At 35.9% G+C, this 23,305-nt stretch overlaps 1 protein-coding gene across 1 annotated transcript in view; it reads right to left on the bottom strand.

Annotated features, from left to right (window-relative positions):
• The window catches only part of LOC137405766 (rho guanine nucleotide exchange factor 7-like), a 46,612-nt gene that overhangs the window by 2,029 nt on the left and 21,278 nt on the right, over positions 1–23,305 (bottom strand). The window contains exons 12-16 of the mRNA XM_068092154.1: positions 19,193–19,271; positions 17,470–17,610; positions 9,685–9,780; positions 2,163–2,253; positions 1,441–1,495 (exon numbers count right to left, since the gene is read on the bottom strand). Of these exons, the coding sequence (XP_067948255.1) occupies positions 1,441–1,495; positions 2,163–2,253; positions 9,685–9,780; positions 17,470–17,610; positions 19,193–19,271 (462 nt within the window). The remainder of the gene's footprint in view (positions 1–1,440; positions 1,496–2,162; positions 2,254–9,684; positions 9,781–17,469; positions 17,611–19,192; positions 19,272–23,305) is intronic.

Genomic DNA, 23,305 nt, shown 5'->3' with positions numbered 1-23,305 from the left:
GAAACTTCTGTTCATAGCAAGACACCTTAAATGGTAAATGAGTGAAATTGGCAAAGCTACGTTATCTCTTGAGCAAAATAAGTTATACGTGTGATCCAGGCGCATCGTTTGTATGTTATCATACCTACTCCTAGTACAAACGATTAGTCAATGCATGAAAAGCAGGCTATGAATTACACGAAAACTAAACACCCATAACACAGACTATAGCAACAAAATCACTGTTAAAGATCAACTTGCACAAAATTTTAGTAGGTTTTATCAGGTATCGGTATTTCTCTATCATTTGCGATTGTTTTTGATGTTTGAGGTGATCTGACTGCCAGGATGTTTCAAGATTAAAATTGGTAAAACTTAATCGTGGTTAAAATGGTCAGAAAAATATGTATGATGTAACTAGTTGTTATCGCTAGTTACTATAAACTATAGTTAATATAGCCGATATAAACTATTCGATAGTTGATATCGGCTATTGTGTTTAAGTTGCAGCGTTACGAGTCTCGATTCTGTCAGTCTCTTTGCAACTAAAGACGTCATAATAGCACTTTCACTCGATCTGAGTGTTTTAACCAAGATCAGGTTTTAAAGATTTTAATTTTGAAACACCATGGCAATTAGATACCATCACAGATCAAAAACAATCGCAAATGATAGAAAAATTATGACATTTTACAATAAAATCTACTAAATTTTTGTGCAAGTTCATCTTTAAAGGTCCCATTGAACTCTGTCGAGGTTAAATGATATGTTAAAGGTTGACTTGCAGCAAAATCCACATTACAGATCTTTGGTATCAAAAGATTCATCATGTCTTACTCTGCTGTGTTGTACGTGCAAAATATATGGAAATGTGATTGCAAGCTCTTAAAAGCTCAAAAACAAACAGTTAATTGCAGCCATCACAAAAACGCCGTAGATCTAATTTCAGGGAATTAGAAGCAAGTTTGCTTCTAACTGGCCAAAACATACATGCATATTCTGCTTCGTACATTTACATCGCTGATACAAGAGGAAATCTTTTCATAAAAATACACCGTAAGTCATTTAATTTGTTTGACAGCCCAAAAACTTTCGCTTACAAAACTTTGAGAATGTTTGAATGCCATACATGAGAAATAATTTCTGGTATAGAGTAAAATGTTTGCAAACATTTCACATTGTACATTGAAACATTTATGTCAAAACAATTGAAAGGGATTTGACTGTTTTCCAAAAAGCCAACATATGTAGAATAAAAATACAGTGATGTTTGCTGTCTATTCACAATGAAACAAAACTTTTTATATACAAAATCTTCAAATTACTCGAAGGACTGACACCATTGTCTATAATACATTGACAATAATGCTATTACTAATGCTAATACTATGGTAGGTACAGTGAACAGTATGCCATTGATCTTTTTGTCTACTACTGTCAAACAATTAACTTCTGACTTACTGATTGGAGGTCTTTGATTTGATCTTTAATTACGTAAACTGTATCAACCAGGCTCCTGAAACAAAGTAGCCAAATTTTAAACCTGCAATGCCATAATAGCACTACGATTAACCCTACTCTTTAAACCTGCAATGCCATAATCACACTACGACTAACCCTACTCTTTAAACCTGCAATGCCATAATCACACTACGACTAACCCTACTCTTTAAACCTGCAATGCCATAATCACACTACGACTAACCCTACTCTTTAAACCTGCAATGCCATAATCACACTACGACTCACCCTACTCTTTAAACCTGCAATGCCATAATCACACTACGACTAACCCTACTCTTTAAACCTGCAATGCCATAATCACACTACGACTAACCCTACTCTTTAAACCTGCAATGCCATAATCACACTACGACTCACCCTACTCTTTCAGCAAGTATAACACCGATCTAGCGGTAACTAAGGAATACAATAGAATGATGAAGTATAATATAACTCTACAGAAATGAATTACCCAGCGCCTCTTTTTATTCATGGTATACATATAGCACTTGCAGCATATTGATTCAGGGCAGGGCAATAGATAGTCATATTGACCAATAAAATAAAGGGAAACCTAGAAATAATGAGCTAATGACCCTAAATACCCAATTTCTACCCTAGAATGTGCGCTCAGTCGAACTGCTACCGAAGAGACAAATAAACAGGGATGAATAACTCACCGTTCCTCGATGATGGTCTCATTATCTTTGGTAACTTCACATATAATCTTCTCATCCTCGGCAATCAGGACATTAGGACTATCTAAGATGGCTGTAATTACAAAGAACTCATTGACCTTGAAGGTACAGTACGGGTCATTCCTTCGAGTGCTAGTACTACATGAGCAGAAATATACTAAAACAATGATACCATGAGAACAGAACAGAAAATCCCCACAAAGGTCGCAAACCATCTAGCAATGAAACACGAGCGGTGATGCCATCCAGGAAATTGCCTTAGTCATTGTGGTATGACATGCCCAGTGCATACTCTAACTGACAACTCAACTTGGTTAGCCTAAGTTCCTACAAAAGAGTATTGGAACACAAAGACATGACAAACATGTTATCTAAAATGTTGATCTGGTTTAGAAAAAACATGGAGATTGTGCGAAGGATAATATAATATGGGAACAGATAAAGAAAGCCAGGGGAAACTGAACAGATGTGCAACCAGTAAAACATGGCGGACTGGGATTGGCTGGTTCCATGCCAACTTACTACTCGCTATCTCATAGATAGGCTCATTCACAGGGTCTACAGGACTGGAACCACCCAAAGGCAGAAACTGGGGGGCATTCACCGACGAGTGCGGAATTAGGGCTAAAATCACAGAGAGAGCATACTGAATTGCACAATTATAGCGCATAGCTTCTGTCTAATCCCAATTTGATTGAAAACTATACATGTACTATACTAGAATAGAATTCCACAACATTATGGGTTTCTCTGGGTTCAACTTTGCGAGACTGTGAATTCTGGCGATCTTATTGTAGGCCTATAAATACGCTGAACATAGAAAGAGGGTTTGAAGGCAGTTCCATATATAATCTATAAGTATCAGCACTATCTCAGATTTATGATGGAGATACTGTAAAGATGTCTGGAACAGTCCATGAGTGCCATAATGCTGTTTACACAAGGAGTTTACACCGATGACAGGGGTTCAGCAACACACAGATTTTGACTAATGTGCCGAGATGCCAGTTTGTTGCTCAGCCGAGAAACTTTCAAATCTGAACAATTACCGTAGATTAGATTGATGTTTTGGAAATTCCATAATAGGTTTAGTACCAGTAATGAACGAACAGCTATTCAGCGCACAACTTTAAACCATAACTGTCACGAACAACTTTTATCGTATTTTCTAGGTAAATCAGACACGCTGATTCCGATTTTGTACTCAAAATAAAGATTAGTCCACTAACCTTCAAAGTCATTTAAGCTTTTTTAAAGCGTTTCAATATCCGTTTAAAAAACAACACAATCGGCATTACAAGCTCCGCCCATAAATATGTGACGAAACCTAGCTTTTTCAGAAACGGAAGTTGGGAATGTTTAGTCCGATTTAGAATAATAGAGATGGGTGTCTTAAAACACATTATTATCTAAATCCAGCCTGTAAAATAGTTTCAGTTTTTTATGAAACGGATATAAACTATTTAAAATTGCTCGCAGCTTGTTACATGACGTTTAAATGGGCTGGACGCTGAGAAAAATGAGCTCAAAAAGCGCGGTTTTACCATGAGCTAGCGTTGTTATTGCGCTTTTTAAATATGCAATGCTAAATAGCTTATCTACCTTTCAGAAAAGACTGATATTATTTTTAAGGCTGAATTTAGATATTGATAGATTTTAAAACACCCATCTCTATTATTCTAAATCGGTCTAAACATCCCTACGTAACTTCTGTTCCTAAAAAGCTAGGTTACGTCAAGTATTTATGGGCGGAGCTTGTTATGCCGGATCGTGTTGTTTTCGAGACCGATATTAAAACGCTATAAAAAGTTCTTCATTACTCTGAAAGTTAGTGGCCTAATCTTTATTTTGATTACAAAATCGGAATCAGCATGTCTGATTTACCTAGTAAATATGATAAAAGTTGTTCGTGGCAGTTATGGTTTAATTTCAGGTTAGAGATCTTACACAACATTTCAGTAGATTTTATCAGAAAGTATTGGTATTTTTCTATCATTTGCGATTGTTTTTGATATTTGAGGTGGTCTGACTGTCAGGATGTTTCAAGATTAAAATCTATAGACAAAAATTGATCGCGGTTAAAACGCTCAGATTCAGATCATTTCAAACATCAAAAGCAATCGCAAATGATTAAAAAATACCGATGCTTTCTGATAAAGTCTACTAAACATTTGGTGTAAGTTCCTCTATAACAGCTGGTAGACACTGGGATACAAAACCATTATTTCCTTAGCCTGACAAATAAAATATAATAGACTCGCAGTTAAGTTAGAGTGCTCAGTGATTGGCTCACATAAGCAACATTTTGCTCCAACTGGTCAGTTCTACATTGTGTCGATGGCTCTTTGCGATGGTGTTACTTTTCAAATGTTACAGCATCACACTCGGACATTGTTTTTAGTATTTAAAAAACATAATTTCCCATACAGAAAAATTGAAGAATGGCCTTAGCATAAATGTAGCTATGAATATGTTTAATCACTTGTTATTTATCCACAAATCAAAAACTCAAGAGCTATCCTTAAAATTTAATTACAACTATGTTGATAATATTCGGAAGCGGTTGCAGACAACGAGCATGATGGAGGTATTCTTGCTAGCAGAAGATTTCACATTGGCAGGAGTTGTAATATTCAGCCACAATAAAACAGATTGCACAAATTGGGCAATAGAGGGAGCCACACTAGTTATTTGAATCGTTATACGAATGATCATATCTTTAGCATAATAAGTACAAGTACACAAATACATTTAGAGGAGGAGGCTGTTGTGTTTACCATGACATCCGTGAACGTCCAGGTGGGAGCTAAGCCGATGATGTCATTATATTTGATAGGCGGAGTTCTGCATTAAAGCCTACACAATCTTCTACAGCGCATTTATTCTAAGTATATCATCCAGAAATACAGAGAAGAATCTACCGGACTTCCTTTTCTACGAGGCAGCAAGATAAAAATAACCAATACTACCTATTCAGCAGTCAGCGCATAGATGATCGGTTGGAGATACCTGGCTACATCATAGATAAACCTTACTTGTACTAACACGCAACTGGCTAATGACAATTCAGTGTTGATCATCTTCAAATCACTCATATCTGTAATATTTTGTTTACCGTTTAATGTAATTTAACTTTTTTTTAACTTTTAAATCAAATTCAAATTTGGCAGTCGGTGTGCTGAATACGTCGGATATGATATTCACCGAAATCTCTCCCACAATGCATGAACGAGATACGATGGTCGCTCTCCCATTCAGTTCAGCATTGTTTGTGTTTCGAAAATGCTTGATATTCCGTGAGTGAAAAGAAAATTAGGGAAAAGTAAGCGAAAGTTGATTGTGCACTTTAGCATTTAATATAATATTTACTGTGAACTTTTATTCATTATAAGTATATAACTATATAATTACATATATAACATTAATTCGTTAGCCGTGGGTCCTGAGATTGATAATGACATTAAAGGAAAAATAAAATGATCACCAATGCAGCGAAGTTATCGTTACTAGGTTAACTGTAAGTTAAACCATAACTGTCACGTACAACTTTTATCGTATTTGCTGGGTAAATCAGCCACGCTGATTCCGATTTTGTACTCAAAATAAAGATTGGTCCACTAACTTGCAGAGTAATGAAGGCTTTTTTAAAGCGTTTCAATATCCGTTTCGAAAACAACACAATCCGCATTACAAGCTCCACCCATAAATATGTGATGAAACCTAGCTTTTTCAGGAACGGAAGTTAGGAATGTTTAGTCCGATTTAGGGATGGGATAGGAATGGGTGAATAGGATGGATAGGGATGGGTGTCTTAAAACCCATTAAAACCCGTTAAAACCCATCTAAATCCAGCCAGTAAAATAATCTCAGTCTTTTATGAAAGGTGTATAAACTATTTAAAATTGCTCGTAGCTTGTTACATGATGTTTAAATAGGCTGAACACCGAGAAAAATGAGCTCAAAAAGCGCAGTTTTATCACAAGCTGGCGTTGTTATTGCGCTTTTTTAAATATGCATTGTTAAATAGCTTATCTACCTTTAAGAAAAAAACTGAGATTATTTTTAAGGCTGAATTTACATATTAATGAATTTTAAAACACCCATCTCTATTATTCTAAATTGGTCTAATCATCCCTACGTAACTTCTGTTCCTAAAAAGCTAGGTTACGTCACGTATTTATGGGCGAAGCTTGTTGTGCCGATCGTGTTGTTTTCAAGCTCGATATTAAAACGCTGTAAAAAGGCCTTCATTACTCTGCAAGTTAGTGGACTAATCTTTATTTTGAGTACAAAATCGGAATCAGCGTGTCTGATTTACCTAGTAAATGCGATAACAGTTGTATGTGACAGTTATGGTTTAACTATAGTTACTAAGGTTAATATACTATTTTGTTACTAATTCTTAATAAGTACTAGATGTATATAAAACTTTGATATTTTTAATACGGGGTGTTTGCATTAGATAATTACTGTAGGTTTCTATATTCCTCTACAGGACATTTTTGCCTTGCGATGCCGACACCGGAACGAATTAATATCGTATGGCGGGATGCACTGTGATAAAAAATTTCCCGAACGAATTTGTTAGCAGCCATCAAAACATTAAAATTTCTTTTTTACTTGTTGATGCAACTCGAATCAAAATTTTTCCTTATTGATTTTAAGGAAGTTTTCCGATTCAATACGCTGCATCGAAGTTGTTTGATTTTATTGATTTTTATAGTTAGAGAGCAAAACTGTTGGTCAGAGCTTCAACGATACATGTTAAAAATTAGGCTGAAAAACAGAGTGAAGTTTCTAAAGAATAAGATAGGTTACGAGTAGTCATAGGCAGGCATAAACAGCTGTATAGTTTAGATATAATTTGACCTTTTTGTCCCTTGGGCTAATTTGCTCTGAGCGGTTATGACTGGTGATAAGGTTCATATATATCCATTTATTTTCTAACACACAAATTAAACAAAATTGTACCGAGACAATCGAGCGAGGTGATATTCCGTTATAGTACACGCTAAGTTACAGTACAGATGAGAAATGGTGCCAGCAAGATAGCCCATGGCTTTAGTTAGGTTTGATAGCATAGCCAATAGTAATATAGAAATAAGAAACATTTGGTCAGCCATAATTTATGTAACAATAAGTTACTTAAAGCCTAAAGGCTAGTTCACACTAGATCGCCATATCTCGGCATCGATTCCACAATACTTCGGTGATTGTCGATAATAGCGATGTTCACACTATCACAAACCCATCCGCATTTGTATCAGTGGCGTAGTGTTCTTGCCAAAATGGTTCACATTTAAAAGGCGGTCGTCGATGCTCGACGAAATATCAGAAAAGTTTGACAGCTGCAAACTTTCTCGACGTGTCCGCGTTGCTTCGTCGATGCCATTGGTTTACGGTTCACATAATCGATGATGAACGCCGAAAGGAAAAATGCGGACCTACGGCGATATAGTATGAACCAGGTGTAAGTCGGCCTAGTGTGTACAGGGAGAATCCTGAATAATAAGCTCGGTTTTGACCAACTAGTTCAAAGGCAAAACGATCACATATAGGATTCAAAGTGATTCCTACATTTCAAAATGCTGTGGATATCTATGTCTATTTCTTAGATTTTTGTATTGGAGTACGAAATATGTCGTATTTTAAAAAAGAAAAAAAGATTTCTATTTAAGAATAAAAAGCTAGTCTTCAGCGTTTATTTGCCTGCATTTTCAGATTCTGTCACTACAAGTAACAGAACAGCTATATAGCTATTACTATATTTGGCTTTCAAAATTATGGAGAATTTGATATTTCTCCCGAATTTGAGAGCAAATACTATACCAGAAGGCGCTTAAACATTAAAAAGTGTCTAAGATTTATCGCTTGATGGGCAGGTGAAGGAGATGAGTTATTTTATTTTTGACTCAGCGACGTTAGGTCAATAAAAATATTGCAATCACAACAGTTAATTAAAAGGAGTTTTTAGCAAACTTGGTATATGATGTTGTGAATTACTCAAAACATTTTATTTAAGGCTAAATACATTAGCTCACAGGAAAAGAACTTGCAGCTGTAGCAAACAGTAGTATTATTATTGTTAATTGTTTATTTATCAATCTTAGGCTTTTTAATCTAACTTTCATTATTTTATATCGGTTTGGTATCTGTTGTACAAGAAATCATACTTCAAATACGATGTAATTCAGACCCTCCATGTACATGCACACGAATCAAGGTCAAGGCTTTAATTTTAAACAAAACACACACAAAATTTGATTTACTGTCTCCAACTCCGACAGATCAAGCTTTGGCGGTCTTCACCCAAAGTCTCAAAAAGCATGTAAGCAACACAAGATGTAACTTTACCTTGTTTTGACAAGCAAGAGTAAATTTACTTTGGCCATGCTTGTTAGCAGCATACAATTTAAAAATGTGCTATCCTCTGGATGTTCTCAATTGCATAATTATGAGAGTGGTGCTTCAAGGGTTTAGGGTCATTTGACATGATGCTACGGTTTGAAGCTGAATTATACCAGCAATGCTATATTGCTAAAGGCAGTAAATTCTATTTTGATCACATCTCCAAGTAAAGAAGCAGAAGTTTTAGTACATCGCGTTGTATGAACTGTATGAACTGTTGTCAGGACAACAGACAACAGTTCATGTAAGTAGTTAGCAGCGCTGATCTGAATCATCACGCGCATTGGCTAGTCAAGGGAGGCAAACCCTTACTCCGTTTCGGCATAAAAAGGGTGAAAAAACTATTACAGATAAGTTGCAAAAAATTTCTTTAACAATTTTAGGCCTACAAAATTCTGTTTGACATTTCCATTAGGTTAATCGGAATATTGTGATGGTATATGTAATCCTTTCTAGCGAGATAGAATATGCTGTCGTTCAGGTATATTCTATGCCTGAGTGACGGCATAGAATATGGAACGGCGGCATGTACATATATGCCTTATCAAATTTATCATTTGATAAGGCATATATGTACATTTAAATGCTGTCACTATGGAAAGTACTAACTGTAGTTGGTCTCTTCCACTTTCTACAAAACAGGCTCATGCCTACCAATAAAGCATCCTGCAGAAGTACCGATACAACAATGATCCTTCGTTTTTTTTACCTTTATCAATTCATCTGCACATGCGCTCGTGGAAACACCGCCATATTTGTAGACAAACAATCTTCATTCTCGTTCATTTTACATTATTGAATAGTATTTTTGGTGTTATTTTGAGTTTATATCGAGATCCTCTAGAAAAAAGTGTTCAGTGTCGCTGTAAAAAATTGCTAACAACAGCGTCGTTTGTGAAAATTAATTGCAGAAGCTTCAGATTTTCAACGGTAAAAGCTGTCTACAAATATGGCAGACCCCAATAATTCACAGTCCCGAACTCATAGAATGACGTCACGAAAAAACGAAGGATTAGCCTGACTAAACGTCCTCAACTAGCACATAGGATACACACAGACAGAAACACAAACATACAGAAAGCAGGGTGATACTTACACGAATTTACTGTGCGTCGTGTTCGCGCACTTGTACAATATGATTCTATTACTTTTAAAATCTTCGCATCCTCTTGCAATATCTTTGCGTCATCAACTGTAACAATGAAAAAGGCGATAAGAATAGAATAAGGCGAATAGTCTCAGGCATACGAACAACAGGTGAACTTAGGTGAACAATAGGTAAACTTCACATATGTGCCAAGTGCGATAGGGAACCAGCGAACTGAAAACTTGCAAATCTTAAATTTCGGTAGACCTAACCAAGCAAACAATCCCATGAGAAAAATCCATAAGACTTGAGTGATGCTAAAAATTCTACATGCCAAAGTTATTTCAAAACAACTTGAGCTTACAGTAAAAACTGGTTTGTGTCACATACAAAGAGAAACTGACAACTTATGTGTCACATAGCCAACAAAGAGAAACTGACAACTTATGTGTCCCATACAAAGAGAAACTAACAACTTATGTGTCCCATACAAAGAGAAACTAACAACTTCGGGCCAAAGCAAAATGAATGAAGCAGTCTACATGTGGAAAAGTCTTGACAAGGAATAATCAAGAGAAAAACTAGCCAAAGCCTTCCCTAACCAGGATACCCATACAAGACTGTAAAGTAGAACATTAAGGGTAAACATTGTTTTAAGCCTGTATATACAGGAGGGGATAACAGACAAAATTTTACTAAATACCGTAAATTATCTAATTGAATGCCACGGTGCTTTACTTTTCGACCTGTCTCCCATGAAGGCGGTCAAATAGAGGTGGTGTTGAAATAGAGGTGGCGTTGAAATAGAGGTGACGTTCAAATAGAGGTTTACGGTACTTGCTTGGCTAACCAAGCACGATGAAAGTTTTTTATTGGCCAAACAACCAAGCAAGTCTTAGAAAGTTGTGATAACCAATTAAAAAGAATTTAGTGCCCACTGAACATGTTTTTTTTTCTCACGAAAAGACAACTACAATAATTAGTAACATCTAAACAGTCACATGATGATTTTTTAGAATTAGAACTTTGACAGGTGTCAAAACAATTGAATTTTACAAATTTACCGGGTTATGTTGGCTGATTAAGGGTAATACCAAAACTCGTCATATTGTAATACATGTACGATGTTACTTGCATACCAGAGATATAGCAATGTTAACTCTTAAACTTATAAAGTTGACTTGATACTAAGTGTGGTCCTAGTGACCCAACAAAAAACTACTAATTTGATTTGCCCATTCAGTAATGAGATAATGCCTTTATCAGGTTTCTACATTTAAATTGCTCTATAGAATTTGTAACTATATGTAGAATAAAATGTGAATATACCACAATGACCTTAGTATTACTGGTTAGAGTATAATAGTTTTTGTTTATTTTTGATAGCAAAAATTTGGTAATTAGCAAATTCAGAATCAGAAAAACTTGGAACGTAGATTCTTTGCTTTCAAGTGTTAATATTAAAAACATAATAATAATTAAGAAAGAACTACAAAGCAAAATAATTTTCTACAATTGTACACAGGTTTCTTAATAGCCAGGACTGCATGCCTAATGGCTGTACGTTGGGTTGAAGTGATTATTTAGGTAGCAAACAAGTAAGCATTGAAAACCATTTAAAATTAATGGCAGATTACGAGCTATTGTACATGTAGCTTTAGGATTTTTATTTTTTAACAAATTTTTTGTCATTCATGTGTATTTGTAAGTGTTTGAAAGACCCGCAAGCAACTGCGAAGAAATGATCTCAAATTGCTAACGTCCCATTGACCTTGTATGGACAATCATAATGACACGAACTATGTAGCCTATACATGCGTATGTATACAAATGTTTTTTACAATATTTTGAACCAGAAATACCAAATGACTAAACATTGAACGTAAAGTTCTTCCAAAACTAAAGGTTATGTTGGGTGTCCACGAATGACAACATCCGGTTTAGTATATTTCCCTATTGCCTACCAACTATGATTTCACTTGGTGCTTATTGATATGTTTACATCACGGGAATAATCTACGAGTTTACGTCACCTGCAAGATGCAAATGGCAACAATTCGCAAGTTTTGTTTTCCGCAAATTTTCACCAAATGTTTCATACTTGCGAAAATTGAAATGGCACTTGAGAATGACGAGCAAGAAATGGCCTGCAAACTATTCCATTTTAAACATTTTCCACACTTTAGTCGTTCTTATTTCGATTTAAGCAGTTCCGAGTGCGTCGCTATGACCTTGGGCACAGAAATGTTTTTAACACAGCGCTCGTGTTAATCCGCATCACGCGAAGGTCTATTGAAATGCTAATCACACAGTAACTCAACGTGCGCACAACTCCAAATCCGCATCATGGAAATGTAGTGATCATCTGAACAACATATTGGCTTGCCATGTCAATATTCGACTGAGGATGGAGTTTTTACAAACTCAATCGACCAGATGACACAACCTGTTAAGAACATGCCTTATTGAGCACATACTACATCAGTGTATCAATTCACATTGTGCAGCCCAACCAGGATGGCTGTGCTCCAGTTGGCTATGCTTGCAAATGTTTCAACCAATACACAAAATACCTACGTGCAGTAACATTGCCAATTGCCCAACTTATGACCCTGGACCAGAGGCCATTGACCGGCGTCTAACAGCTGACACAGCCAAGATGCAACTTGTTTTTCAATCACACTGGAAGGAAACACTCTGAATTGACACAGCTAATCGTGGTTGAAGTGATTGCCTGCATATTTTCAATTGATTTATTATCTATTGGCGCGAGTAACGATGAACTGAAAATAGATTCTGGATGAAAGCCAGCTGTTTTCTGATGTCATAGTTTAGCGCGAAGAGATACATAACAGGAGATCTGATGGACACTCCGCAGACGTTTACAGAACTTTGGCTGTCAGATCGCGTAAATAGCTAACTACTCCCGATTTTCATTCAATGACATTCGAAATCAACAATACAATAGCATAGACCAGTGTTGACCGCTTCTGGCCGGTTGGAAATCATTTGACAACACAAGGCTGTTGTTGTCACGTTTTTAGACTAGAGAACTTAGAGATAACTGAAAATAATTGGCTGCAGCTGAACATACCAATGTATCCACGAATATTGGAAAATATCAAGGAGCACAAGTAACAAGGAGCGTGAGCGAGGCGCTCATTTAAAGATATGATCAGATCAAGTTTTAGTAAATTTTATCATTACGATATTGTTCTATCATTCGATATTTCGTTTGTTGTTTCTGGTGATTTCACTGTCAGGATGTTTCAAGATTAAAATTGACAAAATTTGATAGCAGTTAAAACGCTCGGCAGAAGTAAACGAGCCCAGACTTCCTCCAAAGTGACACCAATAGTGGCATTTCCTGTTTGTCTTTTAACTGCAATAAAGTTTTGTCAATTTCAATCTTAAAACATCCTTGCAGTCAGATCACCAAAAACAACAAACAAAATATCGAATGATAGAACAATATCTGTACTTAATAATAAAACTTACTAAAGTTCGATGTGTTCACATCTTTCAATGATATAAATAGAAAAGATAGGCATTATTACAAACTCGTTGGAAGGAAGTAAATTACTTTTACTGACAGACAAATGGCCATAAGTAGGAGGGCTTACAGAGGCGTGCAACAAATAAACTGTAACTGCATGCAACTAGAAAACAAAACCTTCAACTTAAAGACACATGCAACATATAGACCAGCCAGTGGTTTCTCCAAAGGGAGTCGTGTGAATCCAAGTAAGATAGCCAGCAGGTAACCTAGACCCTCCCTTCTTGCATATGAGGAACGGCCCCGAAAGCCCCCGGTACTATGAATGCTAGCAGGCTAACTCAAAGTCGCTGGACAACAAAAAAGGCTAAAAGAAGATACAACATTTTCTGAAGGTTGAAAGAATTTCATACTAACTTTTCTTGTAGAGGAATGAGGAGTCTGAGAGCACGCGCACTGTAAAGATCAAGAAGTGTTTAGATCCAACCATTCCCCTCTCATATTCACATAAACTTACTCTAATATTTTACTTTAAATGCCTATTCTATTACACAAACAAGACTGCGGGAGTTATCCTAACCCACACCAATCATGTATGATATTGAAATAGCTACCTAGCAAGTTCAGCCATTTTGGCTATTAACAAATCGGAAACGAAACACATCTTTTTTTAAGACCAAAGGCACTTTTAACAATGAAATATTATATATCAGATATAACAGTTTAAGAGAAGCTATTAGTCTATGAAGACTATTAACTTGAAGGTGGGCTAGATAGGCATGTGCCATGTGAGAGTTATTTAGCAGCGCCAGCTGGCGCGTAACAGAATAGTCTCACTACTAGCCTGATCATATGAAAAAAGAACAATGGTGAGTCATCTTCGTTTACAAAGCAGTTTTGTTCATGATAGCCACTCAATCTTTGCTCATAATCCTTGTTAAAAGAAATAGTAAAGATATAAAATAAATAGTAGAAATAACGCCGCTACCTTGGAGAACAAACTAAGGTGTAATGACTGACAATACCTAACTTTTATTAAAGGAATGATCTCAGATGGCTAATTTAAAATTTATAGTGGCCGCACCTAGAAGTTTCCTAAATAGTGGAAATGTCGGCGATCTGGCAGTTAACTGTGCAAATTGCCCTGCATTGGCACGGCAACCAGGATGAGTGGCCTAGGCACTTGGCCATCTCACAATGCTCGATTCGAAAAACTCTAACTTGGAGGGGTGCCAAATAATTCAGCTGAGTCAAGAGAGTAGCTGTGATTCCTCGAAGCCGAGCCTGCCAGTGTCCCATGACACGTGATAGGCCACCCTACTAGTGTCAAGCTACAGCTAACCAATCGGTGAGTGCCAAAAATTGAGTACGTGACAACACGCTACCAGCTTTTAATGGTGTAAGAAGCTAGAGAGGGAGAGAGATATTTGCAGATATCATGCCATAATAGTATAGAAAAACTGCATAACGATACAAAATAATTACCACTACGAATGGATAGGTTTTTTGTAGATGTTGCATAGGCTATAGGTACTATTTTGCATACCATAGAGAGATGCAAACAATTTTAAAACTAAAATGTTGAAAGGCTACTCCCAAAACAAACCAACCAAAAGTTTTACTATGCCAACGCAACAAATCATCACCATACTATATGAAGATCAAAAGCAGCTAAACATCCAAACAAGCCTGTTTCCACTGCTTATCAGGACAACAAAAACTATATAATACGGCTAATTATAACACAAGACAGCTCCTAACTACTGTGACACGAACAGCTCAAGTGTGGTTATGTAAATAATGTAAAATGAAGCCTACATCTTAAATTCTTGTCAATCACACAATTTGATCCAAGTTTTAGAAGATTGATAAAGAAGTATAAGGTTGCGATATATCTTAGTTGGCCCCTACCACTCTGCACGATTGTTCTTCCTTTGATCCCATCCATAGCGTCTTATTCTGTGTAGAATGAACACTAAAGTAATAACTGTAGCGGTCATGCAAACGATATGTCAAGGTCAGTAGCGAGAATACATGACTCAGCCATACATGTTTGTAAATTGTCAGCCATATTTATTACTTAGCGGCGTTACAGCTACTCTTTGAGTCGTTCTTTTAGGGCCAACTTTCTTCCCTGAGCAATATTTTGTTCATCTAATTGCGTCGATGCAATTGTACTAATACAACTTACGACAATTTTTGCTGAGAAAAATGGTAAAAATAACGATGCTACGTAATCTAAAGAGTAACAATGCTACGGTAATGCAATTAAAACAAGCTGAGGCGCATGTTCAACACGATAGTTAACATCTATATATTTTTTTCAAAGTTGGTATGTGTATCTGTCATCATATATGTCCAACTATAGCTATTAAAATCTTGGAATAGAGAATTCGCATCGTAGAAGACTTGATCTGTAACCCTCCGGTTCACCAGTCCGATGCTTTACCAATTCAGCCACACAAGCTGGATGTGTGCAGTCGATATATGGGAGCGAATACGCTTTCGCAAGTTATGGCGTAACATCACAGAGGAAGATAGCTCTTATTAGTAGGCTTACTCAAATTATCCATTGGCAATGTGCAAGGCTAATAGCAAGTGGCAGGCAACTCTCATTACCTCTCATTGTTTATAAGCTGATTTTAATAACCAAACAACGCTGGGGTAGCACAGCTAGTTTATAATATGACTAGCTCTATGCCATTTGCAAAACTCGCTTACCAGTTAATATAAGCTTTTTTAATTAGCAGAATTGGCTATTGTTGATACACGAGCGCTATTTGTAAAAACGATAAACTGTGTTGATTCGATGCTAATGTAAGGCTTGCATGTAAACGAACTTGCTAAGTGTTGTATCTGAACTACAAATGCTTCCTCGTTAGACAGCCAACGCCAATTATACTTTTGGCCATAAAATGGGCACAAAAAGGGTTAAAAATTTTAAATCTACAACCTGCCGTGAATAGAATGAGAGAATGCTAAGTAGAGTACAGTTGTACCGAGGATTCTCTTTCAAGCTGTGAATAGGAACGCTGGTTAGCTTGACACTGATTTGTTCGAACCAGCCAACGGCAGATAACCGCTATGACTTTGATGTGACACACAAACCACAGGTTACGATAATATAAAAAACATATAGGGAAGGGCAGCAAAACAGCTAAAACAACTGCTAATTTTTATTACTATAACATATAACTCCGTCTCTACTATAACATATAACTCTGTCCCTACTATAACATATAACTCTGACTCTACTATAACATATAACTCTGTCTCTACTATAACATATAACTCTGTCTCTACTATAACATATAACTTTGTCCCTACTATAACATATAACTCTGTCTCTACTATAACATATAACTCTGTCCCTACTATAACATATAACTCTGACTCTACTATAACATATAACTCTGTCTCTACTATAACATATAACTCTGTCTCTACTATAACATATAACTTTGTCCCTACTATAACATATAACTCTGTCTCTACTATAACATATAACTCTGTCCCTACTATAACATATAACTCTGACTCTACTATAACATATAACTCTGTCTCTACTATAACAAACAACTCTGTCTCTACTATAACAAACAACTCTGTCTCTACTATAACATATAACTCTGTCTCTACTATAACATATAACTCTGTCTCTACTATAACATATAACTCTGTCTCTACTATAACATATAACACTGTCTCTACTATAACATATAACTCTGTCTCTACTATAACATATAACACTGTCTCTATTATAACATATAACTCTCTCTACTACAACATATAACTCTGTCTCTACTATAACATATAACTCTGTCTCTACTATAACATGATACTCTGTCTCTACTATAACATATAACTCTGTCTCTACTACAATTTCGACACTACTACTATCATAGCCTACAGCTTTGACTCCACTATAGCCTCAGTCTTTTTATCACTCAGTTGCCCTTCAGATTGCTGAAACTTCTCCTGATCACCAATATGATGAGCGGATTTAAAAGCATGCATTGGAACTATTCAAGGCTGTGATTGCCTCATATCAACTAATAGGTTGTGGTATACTACAGAATCCCTTTGGAATGGTACTTGTAGGCCACATTGCTTATGGCTGGTGTTTTAAATGCTAATTCTGTCATTTTTTTGCATATTTATATGTAGCTTTCCTTCCATTTTAAAAAATCATACCTCGATTTTGCAGACAAGCACAACCTTACAGTTGTTCAGCTCAACAAGAAATCAGTTGCAAATGGCTGAGACCATAACTTGCTCAATTATTATTATACAATTACCATTGTTCTTCCGACGCCCCAATGTGCTGGCTTTACGCTGCATTTTAGGGCTCCTGGTATCGTCTCTGGCAGCAAATTGTGGCCGAGAGGGTGGTAAAGGCCTTAAACATGACATGGTCCACATCTTAACGCTGCCGAGACCTGTAAGAATTAGCCTGAAGCAGTCAAAAGGAAAGTATCTGAACAAGGCCTAGCATTAACTAATTTCACTGCAAAGGGCTTGCTGATCATGAGTGGACAACTCTATTCAGAGCTTGTTTATTCTTTGCTAACTAACGGTGGTAATAAAACAAGCAGATGAATAGCATTCTCTATCCTTATCTCTTACTTGTGATCAGCTAACTAATATACCAAAAAAACAGCAGCCATGTTTTCAATATTAACAAAGAAAACAGAAAAGTATGCCAAGTTTATGGGGTGATGGAAAGTGATTCAGAAGGGGAGGGCTTTCTCAGGCACGACCTAGACATACAACTAGAAAGGGTCATAACAAAGACTGTGGACAACAACATTAGTAAGAGCAAAGTTTTTTGTTGGCCAGCGCAAAAAAAAACAACCCTGTTGGGTCTAATCTTACTGGAGAAGGCGGGTCGACCATAGAATATAGCATATGAAGTGATCACTCAGAAAAATTAAAATGAACTACACTGGCCCAAGTTTACTGTTCATAGGTCAGAGGAAATTCTATGAAGTTAATTTAATCATCACAAGATGTCTGCAGTACATTCTGGTTATATATGTAATACCCACTTTAGCCTTAGGCCCTCTATAGCAACTGATTTTGAAAGTGCATGAGTAGCTCCTCATCTGGCGATTCTCTCTTAAGGCTTTTTAGAGCAATCATATATCATTAATGTTATTTTTATTATTATTACAGTCAAACTTCCTCTTATTATCAACTCTACGCATGACCTTTGCACATATAACATAAAATTTGAGTATTTGTAAAATCTGTAAAAATTTGTTTCATCATGTCAAGCTCAAAATTTTTCGAACATTAGAATTTTTTAAGTAAAAACAAAAAAGCTGATAGAAATTAAAAATAAAATGTAAAAGTGATAAAAATTAGATAAATTAAGTTAAATTGATTTATATTCAATGTAAATGTAAATGAGTTATACTATAAATTTTTCATGATGCAATCTACCGCCGAATTTATGCATTGTCAAGCACACACTTTCAATTCCCTGTTTCTAGAATAATGAATTATAAAAATATTTTTTACCAATCATCACTTTGTTAACTCCATTTTCACATGATAATTTAGATTTTTACATGTCTCACATAGTTTTATATAATGCATTTGCTTTAATCTTATATGCGAATACTGAAACTACTTATCATTGTTTGCTGGTTTCAATGAACGAATTGAACAAATTACAATGTATTCTTTTATGAACACTTGTTCCAACACGCAACAGCTCTGAGATATGAAGCAAATATCACAATGAATTTACTTTGTATGTCGAGGTCTGACTGTTATTTAAACTTGCAATGTAATGATCGCTGAAGGAGTTTATTCAAGTGATAAAAGTGCATGCATAGGTTCAGCCATAGATATAATAAGAAATAAGGTTTATTATATCTATGGGTCCAGCTAAACCTGTGAACGAAGACATTTGACTAAAAATGCTTCGTCTCATCCCAAAAATTCAAAATAATAATCTTACTCGCTTGAAAAATAATTTGAAAGCTAGTAAGTGACTGATATGCAAGTGATTACCGAGTCTGTCGTAGGAGTCAATGACCTGGGCAGTCTTGGCTGAATTGGATATAGAAAGGACTTTGGCCTTGCTCGTAACCTACAGAGAAGGAAAATCATCATAAGTTATGCTCAGCTTCCTTCTTTAACAGTCCAATAAAAACAACATAGAGGGACTAACGTCACAGCCAGTGGTATGTGAGCGCCAGACACTAGAATAGAACAGGGCATTGCACAATACTCCTGTTTTATTTCATCTTCAGATATTTTGAGTTCATTATTACTAATATTGATGACGAGCTGTCAGTTTTATGAGCTGACTTGATTATAACCCTTTTGCCTATCCATGCGTGAGAGATAACTGAGCCACCTCACTACACTCGTGTGAAGAGGATGACCTCGCATGGACAGGCTTACATATTACTTAGGGAATTACTTAGAGCCACGATAGAGCCTTAGGAATGCGTCCAAAGCACTCGCTGATTTAGAGAGCGCAGACTCGACAGCGTCCGTCCGGCAGCGCTAATGACGAGATGATTGTTTACTAGCTGATACCAGACTGATTAATTAACCAATTAGGAGCAATTACTCGAGTAGCTGAGCAACACAAACAACTAGTGAGTCGGGAATCAAATCAACAACTTTTACTCCATTATACCCTGTGATTCTCTTATAAGGCTGCAATCTAGTCAAAAGAAAACAATTTCACATTTGTAATTAACCATTTTCCTCAAGTCATTGATGTAACGCGCAAACAACCGGCGGCTGTGTGCTCTCCAAAAGAAGTGTTAGCTGGGGGTGATCTCTCCAAAAGCTTTTTCATGGATCGACCAGAAAAATGTTACACAATAACTACATGTGGATCATGACACCCACAAACTCATCGCTCCAGAACATTCCTATACAAGTTGTTGGCAACTACCATGGATGTTATTTACAGCTAGTGCGAGAGCACTATCAATTAGCTGCGTTACCATGACGACTATAAGATTCCGCAGCAGACAATTGTACTATCTAGTTCTAAACTGCTTCGCTATACAGTAGGTGCTCCAACAATGTTAATAATTCATTTCATTTCGTTTCTGTTATAGGCCTTTTACATTATATGAACAGTAAAATACATGTACATTGCCTAATCTATTATAGGCCTTTTACATTATATGAACAGTAAAATACATGTACATTGCCTAATCTATTATAGGCCTTTTACATTATATGAACAGTAAAATACATGTACATTGCCTAATCTATTATAGGCCTTTTACATTATAAGAACAGTTAAATACATGTACATTGCCTAATCTATTATAGGCCTTTTACATTATATAAACAGTAAAATACATGTACATTGCCTAATCTATTATAGGCCTTTTACATTATATGAACAGTTGAACACATGTACATTGCCTAATCCCACGACAAAACGAGCGGAGCGAAGTTTGAGAGTTTTTATGATAAATGCATGTGCACACAACTTACGAAAATTATTCATCCACAATGAGACGAACCCTTGTTTTGAAATCTCATCAACAAATTTAACCATCGTTTTGTAGAGTCGTTAAAGTATAATAACGATACAAAACACATTTAAGCCTATTTAAATATGTTATCAAGTCTTTGTAAACCGTCGGCATTATCTTAAAACTTACCCATCTGATCGGATTATACACAAATAGACAGATTAATTTGGACGAAAATCGCCACAAAACGCTTGAAAAGCTCGGTTTAATAAAAGTTAAGACCGGCCTACGATACGCCAATAAAGCCGTGCGACAGATAGTAGAACTATTTAGCAGTGCGCATTTCACGAGAAAACCGTGTTCATTTCACCAGTCTATGGCATTGTTTACTTGTAATCGAATTTATTCGAAGCTTTCTGTAATAAAAGTAGGCCGTTTGAGGCGTAGACCGAATTACAGGTACGAAATTGTGCTACACAGTTTATCAGCCCATGTTTTTTTGTCCAATCACCGAAGGTTTCATTATTTAAAACGTTAGCCGAAATTCTTTACAACTTATGCACAAGCTAGGGCGGAACTACAACGCCCCTTTATGACGAAAACATCTTTTATTTTGCTGCGGTTTCAGACGTGTGAATGCTCATACTTGCTTTCTGTTAAAGATCGCTATCAAAACCATTCTACATTCAACACAACCAACTTTCAAACTGTGTATAGTACACATTAGCTTGCCATTTTACTTCTACTTTTGCATTTCAGAGTTATAATAAACATATTTCCTTATCGTTGTTGTTAAAATAAATACATTACAGTAGGTTAGGTCTACAGCTTAAATTAATCTTATTTATCGTTGTAAAACAGATTTGAGATAGTAGTAGATTAGGTGTGATTTTTTGTGTGATTAGGTGTGATTTATTATTGTATTAAACCAAGCTTTTCAAGCTATTTCTGGAACATTTATATTTCAATTTCTATTTCAAACAAGTCTCATTTACATTATACTCTGTCAATTCCTGCTGAGAACTACTTTTTCAAAAACCAACAGCACCCTTTCTTTTTTCCATTATCACTTTGGTCGTGGGCTGTATGACAGGGGAATTTCTAGTCTATTATAGGCCTTTTACATTATATGAACAGTTAAATACATGTACCTCGCCTAACCTATTATAGGCCTTTTACATTTTATGAACAGTTAAATACATGTACCTCACCTAATCTATTATAGGTCTTTTACATTATATAAACAGTAAAATACATGTACATTGCCTAATCTATTATAGGCCTTTTACATTATATAAACAGTAAAATACATGTACATTGCCTGATCTATTATAGGCCTTTTACATTATATGAACAGTAAAATACATGTACATTGCCTAATCTATTATAGGTCTTTTACATTATATGAACAGTAAAATACATGTACATTGCCTAATCTATTATAGGCTTTTTACATTATATAAACAGTAAAATACATGTACATTGCCTAATCTATTATAGACCTTTTACATTATATAAACAGTAAAATACATGTACATTGCCTGATCTGTTCCAAGAGGGTGTCAAACTCACTTGTTTTCAAATAAGAAAAGAAAACATAACTTTTTAATTTAATGACTGCACAGTAACTGGTATTATTGGTTTGTATCGACAGTTTTTCTTTATTTTCCTATCACTTTCACTTGGTTTGGGGTTGATGATTATGTTAATTTTCTGCTAAGTTAAAGGAGCAAAACTTCAATGTCAATTTAAATTGATGTTTCAATTTTTTTAGACAGCAAAGTTTGGGCTGCAAATAAAAAAAAATATAGTATATGTCTAAAATAAAGTAAAACAAAATTATATATTTACTATAGTAAGAATGTTGTCTGTCTGTCCGTCTTCCCAAACCAAAAGTTAAAGGTTAGGATAAAGTATTGCTTTTTATGAGACTTCAAGTCGTGACATTCAGCTGCGTACACCGACACTCTAACATCTGCACCTATCGACTGCCTTTAGTTATTTCTGAGTAATTGTGCTGCTACTTATTCTCTGTGCTGTATCTGTGCACCTGACGATCTCTTAGGGGATATATAATAGAGATAACCTTATAAGTCGGCTTGTCCTAAGTGTGACAAGAGACAAAAAACGATATTCTTAAAGGTTGACTTGCAACAAAATTCACATTACAGTTATTTGGTATCAAAAGATTCACCATGTCTTACTCTGTTGTATTGTAAGTGCCAAATATGTGGAAATGTGATTACAAGCTCTTAAAAGCTCAAAAACGAAAAGCCGCCGTAGATTGGAATCTCTTTATTTCGATGACGTAACCACGAAATTTGGTTATCGTCTTGTCACGTATGTTCTCACGTGAATTGAAAGGCCAATAAAAAGCTCAATATAAAACTTATCGTAGTACTAGTTTATGACAAACACTTCGGGTTTTACCGAAGCCCCCGGTATTGAATATAGATGCTCGCTACTTTACAGTTTCGTTTCGGCATTATTCAATCGTCAAGTCGTAATCTGAACATGTGACCCAATACTTCACAAATAATTTTTGCAGCACTTTTCGATTATCACAGGTGACCAACAGGCTCGTCATGATTATCAGACAATGATATGTACTCCTTCGAGCTAAGGTTAAAAAGTTTAACGATTTTTTACGGTAAGTTATAAGATATCAGTGCTA

Source organism: Watersipora subatra, chromosome 10 (genome assembly GCF_963576615.1).
Source record: "Watersipora subatra chromosome 10, tzWatSuba1.1, whole genome shotgun sequence".
Classification (NCBI taxonomy): Eukaryota; Metazoa; Bryozoa; class Gymnolaemata; order Cheilostomatida; family Watersiporidae; genus Watersipora; species Watersipora subatra.
Note: the sequence above shows the minus strand (reverse complement) of the source record. Positions and strands in the feature narration are given on the sequence as shown.